At 41.8% G+C, this 20,496-nt stretch overlaps 2 protein-coding genes across 6 annotated transcripts in view; one reads left to right on the top strand and one right to left on the bottom strand.

Annotated features, from left to right (window-relative positions):
* Positions 1-1,179: 1,179 nt before the first annotated feature.
* Positions 1,180-11,876, top strand: BBS4 (Bardet-Biedl syndrome 4). The gene is made up of 6 exons (XM_072305114.1): positions 1,180-1,267; positions 2,279-2,515; positions 5,251-5,468; positions 7,868-8,280; positions 10,014-10,185; positions 11,281-11,876. The coding sequence occupies exons 2-6, from the start codon at positions 2,358-2,360 to the stop codon at positions 11,664-11,666; spliced, it is 1,347 nt and encodes a 448-aa protein (XP_072161215.1). The 5' UTR covers positions 1,180-1,267; positions 2,279-2,357; the 3' UTR covers positions 11,667-11,876.
* Positions 2,443-20,496, bottom strand: part of LOC109033388 (uncharacterized) — a 32,001-nt gene continuing 13,947 nt past the window's right edge. Inside the window, exons 4-5 of one of the 5 annotated variants that reach the window (XM_019045983.2) lie at positions 17,777-20,483; positions 15,434-16,043 (exon numbers count right to left, since the gene is read on the bottom strand). In XM_019045983.2, coding sequence (XP_018901528.2) covers positions 16,038-16,043; positions 17,777-20,407 — 2,637 coding nt within the window. In that variant the 5' untranslated portion in view covers positions 20,408-20,483 and the 3' untranslated portion in view covers positions 15,434-16,037. The other 4 variants (XR_002009044.2, XR_011900635.1, XM_072305112.1 and 1 more) reach the window with 4 other exon arrangements.

Raw genomic sequence — 20,496 nt, 5'->3', positions numbered from 1 at the left:
CAACCTACCTCTAGAATTTTAGTATACTATAGTGGCAATGCGTTCAAATGGAGCACCTGTTCAACACCAAGATGGCGGCGAGAGGTCGAACATATTTAGAATAGATTGATCTGTGATGCCTCTACTTAATGCATCTGATGTCAAAGCACGGAGGATGATAATTGTTTTTACATAATTTATTTTTTTTAGCAGTAGTGCGGTTTTCTCAAAATCGATAGTTGAAATTTTGGTGAGCGAGTTCTTTCATCTCAACGGTACTCATCTTTTTCGAGGAACTTAAAAACCCGCCTACAAATGAAACAGCTAGGCGCTTCTCTGATACAAACGTATTGGAGCTTTCCCACCTGTTATTATTTTTATTTTTTTAACGACTCTATAAGGAAATTTAAGATGGAACTAGGAGCGTGACAGTCTCCTGTGCAAGAAAGCCTAAGTTTACACACGTAAAAAGAGTGACTTAATTTAATAAATAGTGAGATCAAATATAATAACTATAAGTAACGCACTCTTGGCCGGGAGGGCGAGTCAACCAGCTGATTGAAATCGATATACAAAGCTATAGACAAAGAAGCAAAAAGGATATGGAGTGATCCTATTGGTGGGAGCGGATGGTTGCAATGGACAAAGGAGGTAGGTAATAGACTAACTAACGGCAACCCACGAGAGATATCCGGCAGTTAGTCCATCATTTTCTTCCCTAGTCTATAGGAACCACACATTTTAACCAAAAGGATTACTTCAAACTCCCTGTGTCTTCTTTGTCTATAGCTTTGTCTATCACTTTCGACAATCAGCCCTTAGGCTGGAATTGTCGGCTGACACACCAGCGTATCAGCCAAGCGTACTGCGGAATTGGCACCCGGTTTCAAACTTCCCGCCAAGACTGAAAAAAAATCTATCGGACTAGGTGTCTGGGTGTTCCTCACGGTAGAAATCTCTCGTCATGGGTGAGTCATTGACTGATTAATGATTTGTTGATGACAAATTGTAATAAACAACGGAAAGAACTTCTCAGAGTTCCTCTATTATTGTGCTTGAAACCATCGAAAATCGATAAGTCGAAAATTGCGAGAATGAAGTTGCCGATACATCAGACAATATATGCAATTTCGCAGACACAGCGAGAATGTAAACAAAGCGTTGTCATGGGAACGAGGTGCGACGCTACCCCTCCGATCATTTGACTGCGTGGATACCGGCTGTCCGCGTCAGTTGTTGTTAATATTCACCTAGCGCTAATCCGGGACCCGAAGACACCAAAGAACAAGTTTGTTTAAAAGACTTTTACTTGAATGCTTGAGAAACAGATTTTTTTGGATATAATTAAAACAGGTTATAGGAGATTGTAGCTAAACAGCTAGGGCGGAAATTTTAAGAATATCTCGTGCGATACACACACAAAAAAAAATATGTATTAGTTTATGTGAATTCTTTCCAAACATTGAAGATGTAATTTTATGTTAAGTTTTAAATTTAAGAAATGAAAAACTTACAGAATGTTTTGGAGGGGCTCATTTTTGAAATATTTGTAAAGTGTGGCAAAATAATTAATAATTATTGTTTCATATTTTCTAAATCTTCCTTCATGACACTTTTTGAAAATTTTGTTGAATTGATTAAGAAATGACTTCAACACATATTGGACCACGTTTAGCAGAAATGACTCAAACCACATCAGCTACTGCCAAATTTAACTGGGCAATTCAATTTTTTACAAGTGAACGTTGGTGCGAATCCCTTTGAAAATTTTAAGGGATTCACTTCGTACTATGCAGAAAATTCACTGATATTTGCTCAAAAATCCACACAACCATTTCCATATGAAAAATTAAATTACCCAATTAAATTCGGCAACAACTGATGTGGCTTGGTTCCTTTCTGCTCAACGCGGTCCCACTATAAAAATGCATCCAATATTACCATAACTTATCTCCTCGAATGTTTCAAGACCTTCAGGCGTTGCTAAATTTCCTTTGATAAAACACGAATTTCCTGGTAAACTTATGGATATTTTCCTTCCGATTTTTTAGATAATTTTTGTTCATTTACATTCTATAATTCTAGATAATTTAGCAATCGAAAAGTTAGAATACAGTAAATAGGAAATAATTCAATATCACCGTCATTTCTGGCGACACAAAACAGTGTGTGAACTTACGAGAAAAAAAATGCGTATAATTTGCTACTTCAGCGAAATCAAAATAATTTCTAAGGCTTGAATAGTAAAATTTTGAAATGCACTCAGTTTTAAGAATACGGTCTTTACTACTTTTTTCAGCGACACGGCAGAACGGGTGCTTCATTACGTGCAAGCGGAATCGTATTTTCTTCATGAAAAGTTTGGACGAGATTGAACAATGAGTGGTGATGTGGTGGCAAACCACTACGCAGGCCGACCCCAGACATCTTCGAGACCTCGAGAGCCAGAGACTCCTACGTCGACGGGGGCCCGTGGACTGTCCGTACATGGTGAATTTGAACCATTGGAAACAAACAATTGGCTGCTGCACCTCAAGTGAGTGATCATAATTTAGAGGGAGTGATAATTCTACATCAAACGAGGCGTGCGCTGGAAGAAAATGTCAAATTTCGGTCACGACATTCTTCACAATTTAGACTATAAAATAAGTGCAAGCGCAGCCCTGGTGAAGGGACCATGGTGATGAAAAATATCAAAAGCCAGCATCATGGTTGCCACTCCTAAGAATGGCGTGGCATGCCTTGCGATACATCGATTGATCTGCCATTTAAACCTATGGAAAAGGATCGATAAACAGGGTGTTCGCAACGAACACCTTAATGATCGATTCTTTACCATTGCTTCCAATGGGGGAGAATCGATAATCGTTCGGTCACGCTTTGCTACTGACTTCTAAGTAGAACTAACTAGATTTTTTGAACTTTTATGTGTTCTCTCTACCATACTTGGTGTGGCAACGGGCATCACGAGGCTTCTCAGAAGCAGACAAAGGTAATTTTCAATAAGTATCAATTGAAATTTCCTACGCATGACCCAACTTGTTCTGGTTTTAACAATTGTGTAAATCGTATTTAATTGGTTAATAAGAGGTCAATTTCAGTTTTACTAGCAAGACCTAGAAACTTGGAATAATACGTGTTCGTAAATCAGAAAGAAAGGGGAATGGAATACTGGAAATATTAGCTTCAATTTCATTTTATTCATCAGTAAAAATCAGTGGCGTGGTGTGCTTTGCGATATATCGATTGATCTGACATTTAAACCTTTGGAAAAGAATCGATAAACAGGGTGTTCGCAACGAACACCTTAATGATCGATTTTTTACCATAGCTTCCAATGGGGGAGAATCGATAATCGGTCATTCACGCTTTTCTACTGACTTCTAAGTAGAACCAAAGCGGCACTACCTAGTGCCTGTTTGTTTTTTGGCGGATTCGGCAAAACAACACAGGAAATGTGTCGTTCAAAAATTTTTCTAGTCTCACCAAGCGCTTCCGAATTTCTTCCAAATTTTTCTTGTGCAGTTTTGTTTTGTTGTTAGGTAAAATATTTTGACGACTCTGGGTGTTTCCTTGGAAGTCATCAATTCCGTTTTTGACAAAATCTCTTGATAAGACTATAGTAGAAGTTTTAGCTTGACTCCTAGGCTCGTTTTGAAAATACAGAATCGCAAATGTTTGCAGTTCTTACAATTGAAATGAATGTTGATGAAATATAGTCTCAAGTAGGTACGTGATGTAGTATCACGCAGAAATGAAGGATAATCCGACCTTTCACATCTGCCCAATTACTGACGTTTACAAAATGTAGGTATTATTAAGCTCGCATTGTGAAGTGCGGAAATCAAGCGCGTAACTATTCGGACTCCAGAATAGGTATGTGATTTGGTATCACGCAAAAATGAAGGAAATTCTTATTTTTTCACTGGTCTCAAACATTAAGGCCATTGATGATTTTATACGTTTTATGCTCGCATATTTAAACTCGAGGATCAAGCATCGAGTATCGCGCGGGCGTAACGATTCGAAATCTGGCATAGGTATGTGATGTGGTATCATGAGAATATCATGGAGAATATCATAGATAATATCATAGATATCATGAAAGTCTTAGCTCCTTACCAGTCTCAAATTACTGACGATTATAAATGTAGGCTTGGTGCTCACATCTTTAAATTTGAATACCAAGCGGAATCATCATCTAATAACATAGCAACAGGTTCCGAGATATCGACCAAAACCCGTGAGAAAATAGTCGTTTCCTATCATTTTTCGATATTGTGGGTTTAATGGGGGGAAGGAGGGAGTTGAATTTTGGGGGGGGGGGGGGGATTAGGACTCTCGTTCAGGACCCTCCGCAGATGAAAAGTCAGCTGGGCGAAAAAAATAGTTCAGCTCTCGCAACCGCGTTATAACAAAAAATACGTAGACTATATTTTGTGACAGCGTGGGGCAGCCAGCACTCCGTCATTGGCTGGAATGACCGGAGGGCCTTTTTTGATATGCAACACGGATGTCCATAGAGTACGAATAGTTGCATCAAGGCGTAATTACCGAAATAATTGTCTTGCCCTATGCTTGGATATCAATACTGCAGCGTTAAGGAAAATGACCGTCTGAACGCTCCAGTGATGCCAAATTTCCTCAAATTAAATACGAATATCCTGAGAGACTTGTAATCTCTTGTTTGTTATATTTACAGAGAATTCTCTGCACAATGGAGATGTTGCATGTGTGAGGGATTTGCGATTTGAAAATTGATTCTTATGTAAAAGTTCGCGAGATAGACGATGGTGCCACCGGTTTTCTCTAAATTCAACTCCCATGCTCAAAAAAAGCTCTCAATTTGAGGCCAAAATAGAGGGGATATCCCACCCTACCCTGACAGTCCACCTCTACATCAAGACAAACTCTCCGTGCAAAGATAAAAAGCAAATACATTGACAGGGCTGCCACCTTATTTAGAGACTCTTAAACTGAAAGCACGGCATCCCTGCTGACGTATTTGCTCCCTATCTTTGCATGGAGAGTTTGTCTTGATGTAGAGGTGGACTCTCAGGATAGCGTGGGATATCCCTTCCATTTTGGCCTCAACTTGAGAGCTTTTTTGAGCTTGGGAGTCAATTTCAGAGAAAACCAGTGGCACCATCGTGTTTCTCACGAACTTTTACATATGAATCGATAGTCAAATCGCAAATCTCTCACACATGCAACATCTCCATTAAACTAATAATTCTGACATTGTTTTAAAGAGTGGATGAATGTTCGCAGGTACGTGCGGGGCGAACACGAGACGTGCAAACGGCTGGCTCACACGGAGCTGGCTAAATCCCAGGGCCACAACGAGTATGCCAACTACGTCATGGGTCTTATCCTTCGCATCGAGGGACGGATCCAGGAGTCCCTCGATTTTTTCAACAAGTGCCGTCAGCTTGACCCGAGCAACGTTGACAACGTGAAACAAGTGGCGCGCTCGCACTTTCTTCTCGGTAATGGAACGTTAATTGAACACTTCATGTCGGAAATGGCCCGTACCATTTCTAAGAGGGAAAAAAAAACATAAAACAGGGGGAAAATATGAAAAAAAGGAGGGGGAAAACATGGAATAAGGGGGAAGAATATAAAACAGGAAAAAATATATGAAAAAAAAAAATTTAAAAAAAGGAAAATTATAAAAAAAAGGAACACCAATATAAAAAACGGAAACAATAAAAAGGGGAGGAATATAAATAAAGGAAAAAGCGAGGCGTCAAGTTAAAAAAAAAAAAAAAAAAAAAAAAAAAAAAAAAAAAAAAAAAAAACAGAACACGAGAGAGATAGGAAACAACAACAGCCATCGATGGCTTTGGAAAAAAAGGCACAGAGGAAAATAAATAAATATAAATGAGATATCTATACCAAAGCTTAGAGTAGTTCATTAACTCAAAGCACTCAAATTTTCAAAAATTTAACTCTTTCCGAAAATTTCAAAGTTAAAATCATTCGAAAATTTGATACTTACTGTTCTCTTCGCTATCACGGCATAGTATGACCGGCACAACCAAAGACAAGAGACCCTTCACTGGTATCTTGGCAATGGTGGAAGCTTTTACTTACGGGACCTCAGCATTCTACTGTTGACTTACCTACATGGTTGATGTTAAACAACGTGATGGCAGTTTCGTTTTGCAAACAAGCCGAAAATGGCCGAAGTTTGGGAAACTTGTTTGGCTCATAACGTCACCCGAACCTCATCATCCACCATGTAGGTAGGTCAACGGACGAAATTAGGGTAATGACTGTTGCTCCCTCATAATTGTCCATAAGGAATTGTTGAAACACCGAAAGTAAAAGCTTCCACCTATCGCCAAGAGGCCATCGGAGGGTCTCTAGTCTCTGGTCTAAAGCTTGCTGCAAGATTTTTGCATTTCTAACCTCAAAATTACAAAAGTATTCAATTTTTCTCTTCGTCCTGCAAAATAGTCAGTTTGTAGATACAAGTGGTATCGTTCCTTGGCCATCGATATACATACATATAATGGGCTCAATGGGTACCAATACACACATTTAGTGTGACGTCACATCTCGATGTAGTTTCAATACCTCGAAAGTCGAAATAAGCCCCGACAAACGAACACAACGTCGTTCGAAGACTAAGTACTATGTCCCGAGCTTATTTTATTATTAATTCTTGTGAATGTGGACTCAAACGTTTTGGAAAATGACTAGCTTTCATAATTTTACGGTCTCACGGATTAATATTTTAGTTTTAGGCTATAGTTTTAGCATTCGAGATTGTGTTTGTTTGTTGGGGCACATTTCGACTTTCGAGATATCGAACCAATAATATCGCTCCGTGACTTCACCACTAAATGCGTCTACTACTAAAGCGTCCAGCCCACTTTCAAACTGGGGCTCTCAAACTGGCACCAATTCTTCTATTTCTCAGCCATTTCTGAGAGGAATTCCTTGAAAATTTCAAGATCTGATCTGTGATGTATCCCGAACACATCGATTACCTTCAAAGACCGTCGGGTCGATGATCTTTGAAAGGCAACAGTCAACAGTTCAATCGATGAGCCTCTTTGAACCCCTAGTTTGAAGGTGGGCTGGACGCTTAAGTCCGCGGGGGCAATGCTGCCGTGCTAACAAAAACTAGAGTACCTGTATAGCGAGAGTATGGACAGATGTGAAACTCCGGAAATCCATCAGGCCTTCACCGATGCTTCTGCGAATAAAGTTAGGGTCCAGAAATGCAGCCAACCTATGAATTTCAATTATCCAGTACGATTTACTAATACTATTGTTACGAACCGTCGTTTATTAAGCACGTGTTTGACTCAGTTTTTGCATAAATTTACTCAATTTTGCGGAAGAACGCTCATTTCTGTACATTCTTGGCCATCTTGGTTAGAATTGGAACCTGCAGACTGGCAGTGAAATTTTGTGCGTTAGAAGTTGGTTAGAAGGGTGGCTGCACTTTTGGGCCCTAAGCCCTCCATGAAGCGATCTGTCCATACTCTCGCTATACAGGTACTCTAAGAAAAACGCCATATCGACGGTGAAACTACCAAACCACGTATCTCGGTTTGCGACGTCGCAGACTTCCTGTCATACTTTATTTTTTAAATGAAAAACTACTTAACGTCCAGTCTTGAAAATTTCTGTGATTTTTCCTCTTTGTGCGGAGGAAATTCCGTGAAAATTTCAAGGAATGACATTGATTTGGTCTATTTCAAAAAAATAAAATGTGAGCGTAGATTTTTAAACACCGCAAATGAGATACGTGGTTTGGTAGTTTCAACGTCGATATGAGCCTTCGGGTATTGCCAAATTTCCTTAGGCAAATCACGAATTTTCTTGGTCTCTTGTCTCCGGGCACAACTGACGATCTGTGTCCTATTGGCAGGGCGTCCAGAACAAGCTCTAGCGGAGTACGGCTCGGCGCTGAAGCTCGGGCCGCCGGACTGGAGCCTCCTGCACGGCCTGGGGCTCTGCTACGTCCAGCTGGGGCGCCTCGAGGAGGCGGCCGAGGCGCTCACCCGAGCCGTGGAGCTGGGGCGCACCGAGGAGTCGCACCGGGCGCTGGCGCGGCTCCACGCCCGCTCCGAGCCGGGCCGGGCGATCGCCGCCTACCGCACCGCCTGCGCCCTCTTCCCGTCGAACCCGGAGACGGCCGTCGAGCTCGGGCAGCTCCACTTCGAGATGGCCGAGACCCAGCAGGCCTTCGACGCCTGGGGCACCGCCCTCTGCCACGACCCCGCCCACCCCGCCGCGCTCCTCGCCCTCGGCGCGGAGTTCCAGCGCAACGACGAGCCTGAGGTAAGAAACTCCAGTTCTTCCTTGGAGAGAGTTCAGACATCTCGGATATACAGGGTGTCCCAAGATTAAGTGCGAATATTGAAGGAATCGAGGACAAAAAGACGTTTTTAGGGCAAAACTTTTTTTCCAAAAACGCTGCACGGCCTTGGCGCAGAGTTCCAGCGCAACGACGAGCCTGAGGTATGAGGCTCCAGTTCTTCCTTGGAGAGAGTTCAGACACCTCGGATATACAGGGTGTCCCAAGATTAAGTGCGAATATTGAAGGAATCGAGGACAAAAAGACGTTTTTAGAGTAAAACTTTTTTCCAAAAACGCTGCTCGCCCTTGGCGCAGAGTTCCAGCGCAACGACGAGCCTGAGGTATGAGGCTCCAGTTCTTCCTTGGAGAGAGTTCAGACATCTCGGATATACTGGGTGTCCCAAGATTAAGTGCGAATATTGAAGGAATCGAGGACAAAAAGACGTTTTTAGGGCAAAACTTGTTTTCCAAAAACGCTGCACGGCCTTGGCGCAGAGTTCCAGCGCAACGACGAGCCTGAGGTATGAGGCTCCAGTTCTTCCTTGGCGAGAGTTCCGACACCTCGGATATACAGGGTGTGCCAGGATTAAGTAAGAATATTGAAGGAGTCGATTCTTTGGGTCAAAAAAGACGTTTTTTGGTATGACTTTTTTTTTCGAAAAACGCTTTCCCTTGGGGGCCACGATCCCCCAAAGTTGGAGAAAAAAATCGTTGGAAGCACCAGGACCCAGGAAAAGCACTTTTGGAAAAACTTCAAAGCTCAAAATTTCTTTGAGCTTTGGAGTTCGTTTCAGAGAACACCGGTGCCACTATCGTATTTCTCGCCAAATTTTACATTAGGGATCGGTACTTAATTCACAAAGTCCTGACACATGCAAAAGCTCCATTGGATTCCGACTTCCAGGTTCCAACGGTTTCACAAACCGTCGTATAAACTATAACTGCATCGAAGGCAGAGATTCACGAGCGCGACTAAATAATTTTTCAGACTCCAACTCCCCTAGGTGATTCTGAGGTTCCTTGAAACAAAAAAAGGGATCCCAAGCAGGTTTTCCTAAAAATTGTAAAGAAGAATGACCGTTTCCAAGAGCATTTTGAAGCTTATAATTTGGCACAATTCGGCTTAGTATACAAGCTTCAGGCTAATATTTACCATTTAATCTTTGGAAAATATACTTTCTTTTTCTTTATCTCATTATGCAGTGAGCAAGAAAATTTAAGACTTGAAGGGATATTTTTGGGTTCCATAACTGCAAGTAAATCTTACACTTCCGGACTTTTTTAAACGCAGGTGCGAGCCAGAGGCGAGGTATGAATGATCGAGATAGAGCAAGGGAATGGACGCGCGTTAATGACGGCGCAGAGATACAACTATTCGTACTTGATGGATGTCCGTGTTGCGTCTTCAAAATTGAAGGCGTTTTGGCGAGAGGCGTGAACTCGCAATGATCCGCTCTATACTGCCAATGAGGTATCACTCACATTCGGGAGGGAAGTAAAAACAAGAGGCAATGGCGTGGCGTGAATGATCGATCATCGATTATATCTCCATTTGAAGCTATGGTAAAGAATCGATTATTATGGTGTTCGCTGCGAACACCCTGTCTATCGATCCTTTCCCATAGGTTTAAATGGAAAATCAATCGATATATCGAAAAGTACGCCACGCCACTGGTACGAGGTCATCTCGTAAACCATGCTTGTTGTGTTTCCAGGTAGCGTTGACAAAGTACAAACTGTGCGCTCAAAGACTACCTGAGTCTTCGTTTCTCTGGAACAACATCGGCATGTGCTTTTTCGCTAAAAAGAAGTTTGTGGCAGCAATTAGCTGCTTGAAGCGGGCTATTTATCTGGCACCACTCGACTGGAAAGCACTCTACAATTTAGGTAAGTGAACGGTTGTAGAGAGCTACGCGTGATTTGGTTCATCGTTGAATTTAAAAATGCGATACTACTTGGTTTTAACTTTTTGAGCGTTTTTGCTCAAAAACTTACGTAAAACACCAGTCTCTGCAATAGCGTCATTTACTTAATTTTGAATTCTCAACAGTTAGATCCTTTACCCAAGGATGAAACTAGGACTGCCACTCATACAAAACTGCTATCTATTTAGGAACAAAAAGAGTACCCGATACCATGTCTCTAAATCCCTCATCGAAATTCACCATATCGATGACCAACGAGCAAAACCTCGTACCTCTATTTGCGACGTCGCAGACTTCCCATCATACTTAACTTTCTCTTTGAAAAGTTGGTCAATTAATTTCTTAATCAGTACAGGGTATCCACAAGTCAGAAATTTCCGGAAAGTCCGGAAATAGTACTGATTTTTTAAGGGCGGTCCAGAAGTACTGAAAAAAGGCGGAAATTCCGCAAGAAGGTCCGGGATTTTTCTAATTTTTTGTGATTTTTGTCTCAATTGGAGCGAAATTCAAATTTTCGAAATTTGTTTAAATTCGTCAATAATTGGAGGCACTGAAATAGTACTGAATTTTTCTATCGAGGAGTCACTGAATTTCTTGGGAATGTACTGAAAAAGTACTGCAAAAGTACTGATTTTTGGTCATCCTGCTCTAATCGACACCCTGGATCCTTATGTAGGTATCTTCTGTAGTCGACCGGTTTCTCCTCGAAATAATAAAATTGGAGTGGACATTTTGAAACACACTGGAAAAAAAAAAAAAAAACACATTGGATCTAGAGTCCAGACTCTTGAAAACATTGACAAGAAAAATGACTCTTGATTCAATCAGACGTAAGCTTAAATCAAAAGGAAATCCGCTCAAATTAAGAGGCTTGGTTCTTGATTTAAGCTTAAATCTGATTGAATCAAGAGTATTTTTTCTTGTCGATGTTTTTAAGAGTCTGGACTCTAGATCCAATGTGTTTTTTTTTTTTTTTTCCAGTGCACCGTAATGGAGGATACGTGATTCCCACTTTGGCCGTACCTAAAATATCACACCTGTCCATTTCCGGTTCCAGGTCTGGTGCACATGCACACCCACCAGTTCGTATCGGCCTTCCACTTCGCGTCGGCCTCGATGAAGCGGAACCCTCTGCACGTGCCCACGCTGCTCCTCCTGGCACTGGCGCTCCACAGTCTGGCCGACGACACGAGCGCCCGGAGAGCCTTCGAGCAGGCGCTCCGCCTCCGCGGCGACAGCGACGCCCCCGAGCTCCGCGCCAACTTCGCCGTCTTCCTCAAGCGGATCGGCCAGGAGGAGGCGGCCCGCGCCCAGGCCGAGCTGGCCATGGTCGCCGCCGCCCGCGACCCCCAGCTGGAGCAACTCCTCCGCGCCGCCTTCGACGCCCAGCCCGAACGCCCCGAGGACATCTCTCAGATACGGGCGGAGGAGGACGAAGTGTAGACGTTCGCTAGAGAACCGCAGTGGAGACAGGGAAGGAGTTGCCTCGCAGTACTGCCGTGATAGCGAAGAGAGCCGTAAGTGCAAAAATGAAATTTGAGAAAATGGGCCTAGAAGCTTCTGAGTGGAACATTTTATTAAAAGAAGCCTCCGCTCTTTGTCAAATCGCAACCAATCATTCGATAGACTCTTAGAAATCATTTGGGGGATTAATACTCGACCGATTTTATTTTAAGTACATGAAAAGGTAAAATTCAGTTCATGTTAAGTCAGTATTTGGCAAAACAGCCAAGTGCTATCTTCTGCGTGCTTTGTGGTAGCGTGTTGGACACACAACAAACACATTTTCAGGTTAGAAATCGGCAGAGAGGGCGGAATTCCGCTTGAAAGCACTGTTTTCATTGGCTCTCATGCACCTACGCTACGGCTGTCTTGAGAAAAACTATGTCATTTTTGTGCATTTACGGCTTTTCATACGTCTCGTTTCATTAAATTAGGATGAATTTTGCTGTTTAGCTGTCTCAGTAATTTTATCTAAAAGAGTTTAGACGAATTTGAAGAAAACTCGATTTTGAAAATTTGCACCCACGGCTCTCTTCGCTATCACGGCAGAGTACCACAACCACCTACGATATCCTGCAGCCTGATTGTTGAGATTTTGTGTTTGTCAGGTGGAAATGGATGACATAGGTTAAATGGCGAAGCGTGATTGGTCGGCTATGTCTTATCGTTGCTTTGTCGTGCTTCGTCGGGTGGAATTGATGACATACTGTCGGATACTCAAGAGGTGCCTTTAGTTTGTCGTCCGACAAAGCACGACAAAGCACGATAAGACATAGCCGACAAATCACACTTCGCCATTTAACCTATGTCATCCATTTCCACCCGACAAACACAAAATTTCAACAATCAGACTGCAGGCTGAGAAGGACGGAACGTAGATCATACAACTTGTTGGCGAAATTGTTCAGTCGGGAGACAGCAGGCTGATTATTGAAATTGGACGTATTTATGCTAATTGGAACTACGTGCAACTGACGGATTCGATCATTCTTAAAAAGACTTAAGCGGCAGAGATGAGAACGCACATAAAAAAAACAATGGAAACTGTAATAATTGATTCGTTTTAAATCATAGATTATATGATAATGCGATTAATTAATTTAACCCACTCAAGTGCGAAAAGAGATGCCGCCTCCGAAATCTGAGCTGCATAGGAAGACGTGTAGATGCCCAATTGAAGCAGAGAATCGGCGCAGATGAGCATCTACACCTGCAATCTTCAAAGACTTGCTTAAGAGGCACCACTGATTTTGATACAGCATGACTAAGTTAATTCCAAACCGAATGTAACTTAAAAATAAAATTTATATTTTATATGATGCCACTATGCGTCTCATCTCAATTTCTTTTATAGGATTTTCCCCCTTTTTCTGTTTCATTTTATTTCACTTGGGAGATACATTATACAATAGTATAAATGCAATTCCTGAATCTTGTTGCAGAAATAGAAACAAATACATCCTAAAGTGGGAAGAGACCAGAAGAAATGAAGAAATATGGTTGAAGAGGATAGGTATGGGGTATATTAGTTTAACGATAGGAAAGGCACAAGTAAAAATATGATTACGAATATAGTACATAAAATAATGTACGTCTGATAAATGTTTTTTTTTTTTTTTTTAAAAAAAATAGAACGGAATAATTGTTAAAATTTCACGTGCTCAGGTGAAAATCATCGCTCCAGGGTAGAATTTGTACAAGCTCCGGGGACTCACAAGACAGATCGGTTTGCGTCATACTATCGATCTGTCGAAAATCAGTTTGCGTGGTCGTTTCTACTAGTTGTAGGTTGCTTCGCGATTTTCTGGAGGAGGAAGGAGATTCTCTGATTCCTCGTTGAGAATGATATTCAAAGAACCACTTGCTGAGAAAGCCCAGGGGATGAAAATATTCATCATGCATGCACTCAGAAGAAGCTGACGTATCCTTTTCGAAAGAAATCAAATAAGCCCATTTCCGGTTCGATATTTACACGAAAACATGGTGGAACTTGACTTTGTGTTCGGAGACAGGATCTTTTGCAGTTTGCGCGTATTTGGTGAGGGAAAATTTCACGTCTGACTTCGGGACCGAATGGGCTGTGGTCAGGAATAACCTTTGGCGATTTAGGGAGATGGTATCTCGGGGGGATGGAAACGAAAACTATACGGAAGACGTTAGCAGAGTCTGAGTTACAAGGCATTGATGTGTGGACAAGATGATCTTCTGATTTGCATGCGAAGGTTGATGCAATTTCTAATTGTAATATAGACATATAGGACTGTGATGAAACTTTTGACCTTGCTGGGCGCTCTTCACGAGGATTTTGAAGAGAAAAAGTTTGGTAATTCAGTGTTTGAACCTGCATTGAGCCTTGAAAATCGAACATTTCACATTGAACCGAAATATAAAAATATATTACTTGAAATAAGACTGGGTCGGTAACATTTTGAAGACCAACGAAATGTAAATTGCGCAAATCGCTCGAGTTTGGAAAGAAAGTAAAGAAGAGCTGACCTGTAAACAGTTCAACAGTTAACAGTATTAACTCCGAATCTTCAGAGGGAATGTTAAGAAGATATGGCCGAATGGAGTACGTTATCGGCAGATTCTTAAGCAGTCCGAACAGTTCGAATCTTAGTGACAGTTTATGATCAGAAGGCGCACTGAGAGATGATGCAATAGACTTGGAAGTTAAAAGTAGAGACTGCTCGTACTGTTCGTCACGTGAGGTGAAAAAGGATTTCCGTATGTTTTCGACTGATTCTGATTGAGACGTGTGTTTCGAGCTTTTTGAGTAGTGCTTAATTGGCATTGGGCATAAAGTTGATGAATTACACATTGGTAATTTAGCGAGCTGTTTGTTGTTGAAGCAGTTTTCAGCTATTGATAGATCTGGAAATACACATGCAGAGAGTGCGGGTAAGATTGTGTTATCTCTTTCCTGTGCTTTGTACTGTGGCGCGCTACTTGCGGTGGGCAGAATAATTGGGCTTGGAGAAAATTCGTGATGTAAAAATCTTTTCAGTTCAAGATAAGTTGGGTTGGACGCTCTGATGAGGGATCTTAAGACCCGAGAGACCTCAGAGGATAAACACCACAGGGACAGATTGATTGGCAGGTCAGTAGAGCCCGTTGTCCATTTATATAACGTCGTGGGCAGGAGTGAGCTAAACGGGTTCAAGTCTTGAGCCGATGCGCAAAACGCTTGCATTTTCAAGCAAATTAACCTCACACCATTTGGCAAATACTCGTTCTTCAAATCAACATCCAAAGTTGCAAAGCAAAAGAAAAGGCTTGGCTCTTGCGTTTGTATGATAAAAGCCGGGACTAAAAAATGATGCCCTGCAACAGGGTCAGTTAAAGCGACTTTTTTACTTTGACAAAATAACATTTTCCACCCGTCGGTTTTATTTCTAACGCTTATCACGCTTAAAAATGGCAATATCTTAGTTTTCTTGAATTCAGGACGGAAAGAAAATTGCAGAGTGACCGTTGATTTCCGGGGGTGGGTGGATGAATGTGCAGCATTGTATTTATCCATTGGCTGGTCTGAAAACAAAAAAGGTTCTTCTACATCAAACACTGTCGAAGGGTTTGACTTAAATCTGGCATTGAGAAAAAGAACGTAGTTTTCAAGTTTTAAAAAGTGTCCGGCCAACAAAGGCACTTCGGTTTGGTCTATTTCCAAATTCAGGAAGTATAAAAGTTCAATAATGATCGGAGACTCAGAAAAAGTATAAATTTCTAAGTCGGAATTTAAAAGAATTACATCCAAAGCTGACATAGAATCTGGTTCACGATAGCGTGTTTTTTCATTGTTACAATAACGGTTGCTTTCGATGATAAAAATTTGAACAGGCATCGTAATTGGTTTACAATCATTACGCCTTCTTCTTGTCGTGCTAGAATTGAAATTTCCATTACTCATAAAGTAAGTATTTCCAACAAAACTTGCCTCATTGTTCAAAGTTAAGCAGATCAACATCAAATCTTGTCCTGCGATAAAATCATGGCCACTTATAAAGTCACTCATCAAACATTCCCCCGCTGTAATCTCGTTAAAGTCTCTATCACTTGATCGAAAAGCTCGAATAATATTTATAATATGGTTGCATTGTGTAACATCAAAATGAGAAGCGTCACTTCTTAATATCGTTGTTCTACGAAAATTTTGCGAGATTTGATTTTCCACGGGGTCCGAGATCTTGCAACGTTCCTCAGCAGTTGATGGACAAACATCTTTTGAAGACAGCACTAGATGGCGGGCGGTATTAAAATTATAATTCACATGATTTGAGGAGGAAGGGGCACAGATTTGGGGAACATGAGTTATCCCTGGAACAAGAACCAAAATATGAAAATAAGGAAAGTGATTCATAATGATATTCTGATTTCTATTCCTCTCCTGTGACTCTTGCGAGAGTTTTAGAGTGTCCAAGCAAGTTAACGAATTACAATTCGCCCCAGAACCCTTGTTAGCATTCACAGTTACTTGTACAGCAATTTTCAACGGACTTTTACGAGCTTGTAAATATTTTGCGTATCTTCTTAAAGTTTCGTGTTTCAGCTTGATTTTTCTATAAGCAGATCCATTAATCAGATAGTTCCCATTCCTTGGGATAATATTTCGGTATGAGGCAAATTTTTTTTCGTATTTTTAAAGGATTTTTCCTATTCCCTGATAAACTAGAGCCAGGAACTTTGGGCGCAATATTGAAGCGCGTTTCAATATTTCTAGATCGTGGCTCATAATTTTGAGGTTTTGCTCGCAAATCAGTTCTTTGGTCAGTGGGAGAATGATACCCTGGTTCCGTGAGGATAATGTACTTTGAATCGAAAATCTGGCTGCCAGTCCTCAAAATTGATCCTCCTTTCAGAGAGTTCCTATTCACTGCTTGCGATAGGTCTGAATCAAAAACATGTTCAGTCAGAGGAGAATGGTAGGTGTAACTACAATTTGTAGCATAGATTTCGGTGGGATCGTACAAGCCACGCCAGTGATCACTTTGTTCTTCAGACTGATAAAAATTAATTTCATATTCTCTTTTTATCTCAGGGCTGTTTACTCCAATTGAAGAAGTATTATGACGTTTTATGGACTCAAAATTACACCCATCATCAAGACTGCTAAAATTTGTACATTCCTTTGAACACTCCAAATTGTTTGATTCGGCAAAAAAATCCTCATCGCTAAATAGCGCTACGTTTTCGCTCGAAACGGCACTACCACAAAAACTCGAGCTACTGAAATTTTCGGAGTCGAAATTTTCACAGTCAGTTTGGCACTGGTTTGACGAAATATGAGAAGATTTTAAACTGCAGTTTTTTTCTTCTTTGACGCAATTCAATGAATATCTGGTCACAGGAAAATTCCTATTTTCGTGAAATGGCAGGTTATTTTTAAGCTGATTGCTTCCTGTACAACGTTGACAGAAGGTCATGGGACCCGAGTCTGGAATAAATATTTCAGACCCGGAATCGATGAATCTATTTTTATTCATGCCAAAAATGCCGTTATCAGCTCTGTTAAATACACCATCACACGTAATGGCGCTATCTTCATGGTTTTGGCAAAGATTCTGATCATTTTGTGTAGTGTCAACTGCGGAGGACTCATATATCTCTGCAGCGAAGTTGTATGAGTCATAATGGCTTACAATGCGAGATGACCGCTCGTGATGATTTAATAAATTTAAGTTTAATTGATTCTTAAAATGAGGTGATCTGTCGCTTACATGTAAGAAGCCAAGATTATCTGAGTCGCAGCCCTGGAGTGGATTTTCTATGAGCTTTTTGTCAACATGACTTACATTCTGAAAACTAACTTTGTCTCCCTTCTGGTAGCCAACATTTTTTAGATCGTCAAGATCTTTGGTTGCAAAATGGTAATCATGTTCGGAACTCTCAAGGTAATCATTAAAATCTAAGCTGTCATACTCCATAAAAATTAGCTCTCCGTCGTCAGAGCTAATGCTTGCCTCCAAACTAGCATCGCTTTCACGACCGGAGAAAAGTCTATTTTTACACGAGTTGGAAAGCGATTTAATGAACACCTCACTATTGCATACCTTTGAAGTATCTTCACTAGATGAGGAGCGTGCCGTTTGTCGCTTGGCTTTTGAATTTGTGGGTCGTCTCTCCGCAGATGTTTTACTTTCCTCCTTCGTCTGGGCTTTGGGTTTGATCTCGCTGGTGCGTTTTGTCGTTTTTCCGCTGCGGCGTCTCTGGTTTCCAACAGGATACATGTAGTTGTAATACGAACTGCACTTCTTAAGCTTTCGACTCTGCTTCGGACTCGTTCGAGATGGTGAAGCTTCGCTTTGGTAAAAAGACGACGCCCGACCTGACGTCTGGAGCTCATTGCTAGAAGATATAGCATCCTTACTCTCACTGGGTGACATTGACGTACGTATTAATTCTGGTTCGGACTCGCTCTTGCTGCTCAATAGAAATTGGTTTATTTTGGAGAATGTTGCATTTGGAAGACATTCTTTTGCTTTCCGCAGGACTTGCTGTTTGATGCGGTCGATTTGGAGCTGTGTATCATCAAAAAGACAGGGTGACACTTGCTTGGCATCGATGTTGCTATTGATTTTCTCGTTGACCTTGGCGAGCTCGGCTTCTGGTAAAATTTCGGAGAGTTTGTTAAACGGGATGATTTTGGCATCTGGTAAGGATTTTGCCAGCATCTGGCAGAACTGCATACTAGCCTTGTTGTCAAGAGGACTTGTGAGGCTCAAACGTTGCGAACTCTCTAATCCCAGTGGAGTTAGCCTCGGGTGACAAGACAAGTTCAATTCTGATAGTCTGCGATACTCATGTTTTGAGCCATTATTTGGCGCTTCCAACTGTTTTCCACTAAGATGTTTAGGTTCGGTAATTTTTGTAGTGAACTGGTCGCAATTAGAATGACGAGGCCTCATTTTCGGATCCGAAAATTTTTGATCAAAATTCTTTGACAATTTTTCCGGGTGGAACCTTTCTTGATCGCACCGCTTCGGCAAGATTTTTTCATCAACGTACCTTGACACCATCTCAGGACTAAATAGTTTTTGGTTGAAATTGGTATGTTTTGTAACTGCTGAATCAGGACGCGTCTGAAGTAATTTAGGATTCCCTGTTTCGAAAGATCTTTGATCACAGCGATTCACGACCATTCCTAATTCTGGTCTTTTTCGATTTGACCGATGACAGCTTGGCACCGGCTCAAATCCTGCACGATTGATACTTCCCAAACTTTTTACTTCCGATCCAATCATACTTTGAGGACAACGTTGATGACAGGCGGTTTCTGGGGGTAGTCTCTTCCACGTACTACTCGGGCAACTAGAATCTACCTCCCACCGTGCCTGCATGCCGTTTGCTTTGCTCGGACCAAAGCGTTCATAAACTTGAACTACTGGTCTTATTGTTTCTTGATCGCACGCTCCGAAGCGTTTTACTTCTGGAGCGAATCGTTCCCGACCTCTATCAAAACTCCTAGATTCAATTTTCGGTCGGCGCGATATATGGTCTCCATAATCTTTCACTTCGCGCCCACAACTCTTCGGAGTGGTTCTCGGATGGGCACCTACCCCCGAAATACTCCGACCAAAGTCAGAGTTAATATTGCTTTTCACCGTTACTGTACAAGGGCTCCGATGCCTATTAGATCCATGATCTACTGAACCGTGCCAGCTACTAATTGGTTTACGAGCTGGGTTCGAGCCGGGCTTGGCTTTGAATTTTCTTCCAATTTCACACGTATGAGCACTTTCAACTTCGCAACTACTGAAATTCCGGCTAGAAGACGTTTCGTAATCATAGAGCTTCCTCAGCTGCTCTTCGTTCATTTCATCTAGATTCAAACCTCTCAAAGTATCCTCTAGATCACTGGAACTCGGTGTTGCCACCAATTTACCGCCGATTTTCTCGACGGCGGTCCCGTGATCTCTGCAGTGATCGAAACAATCCGTCGACCGTTTCCGATCGGAGACGCCGAAAATTTTCAAACCTCGACTTTCCATTTGGTTTCCTATTTTACACTCGTCGTTTGTTTGAACAAGTCTGTACCCTATGTCGTGATATTTTTCATCTTCCAGATCGGCGCATATGTCAAGCGTTTTAGAATAAGCACGAAAAGCCTTAGTGGATAGTTTCGGAGTACTCGTTTCGAATAGATTCTGACCACCCTCATTTGTTTGATCGGCTTTCATTCCCAATGCGGTTTGATAAGCCAGCATAGTCTCTGCGGACAGTTTTTGAGGGTTTGTGCCGCCGACACTGCGATTATCTTCGCATGCTACTTGATCGGTCTTGATGCCAAGTGCGGTCGCGTAAGCCTTCAGGGTTTCCGAGGACAATTTCTGGGAGGCAGTAGAAAAATTTGGAGGGGGACATTCTACGGAGGATTCAGTTGCCATGAAAGTAGGCCCGTAAGAGCTTTTCGCCGAGGGGCTCACCTCCTCAGACTTATCGAGATTTTGCCGCTGATTGATGTTCGACTCCTCCGATTTCCCGTTCCGTTTTTTACTGGTCTTCAATGACCTCCGGCAATCTTTCGGAGATTCTAAATACAGAGTTTCAACTTCTTTTGGGCGTTTGTCAGGCCTGGAAACGGTCCTGGTAGAAAATGCAGAGCGATTTTCATCTCGTAGGTTCCGTCTATTTGGCCTTCCCTTTCTAAATATACATTCTTCTGACGACGAGAGACTCCTCATCGTTTTGATTTTGGCCTTTTCTCCCGGAGATGAAAGTAATTGCGTTTGTAGGGAGAGTCAGAGTCAACTAAAACATCTACTGAGGGAAA

The sequence above is a fragment of the Bemisia tabaci genome, chromosome 10 (genome assembly GCF_918797505.1).
Source record: "Bemisia tabaci chromosome 10, PGI_BMITA_v3".
Lineage (NCBI taxonomy): Eukaryota > Metazoa > Arthropoda > Insecta > Hemiptera > Aleyrodidae > Bemisia > Bemisia tabaci.
The sequence above is the reverse complement of the archived record's forward strand: the minus strand, read 5'-3'. Positions and strand labels throughout refer to the sequence as shown.

Excerpts from the sequence above, each read along its gene's own strand:
- BBS4 (XM_072305114.1), top strand. The coding sequence starts at position 2,358 with ATGAGTGGTGATGTGGTGGCAAACCACTACGCAGGCCGACCCCAGACA. Across the intron at positions 2,516-5,250 it reads AATTGGCTGCTGCACCTCAA|GTACGTGCGGGGCGAACACG; the intron begins GTGAGTGATCAT and ends GAATGTTCGCAG. Across the intron at positions 5,469-7,867 it reads GCGCTCGCACTTTCTTCTCG|GGCGTCCAGAACAAGCTCTA; the intron begins GTAATGGAACGT and ends TCCTATTGGCAG.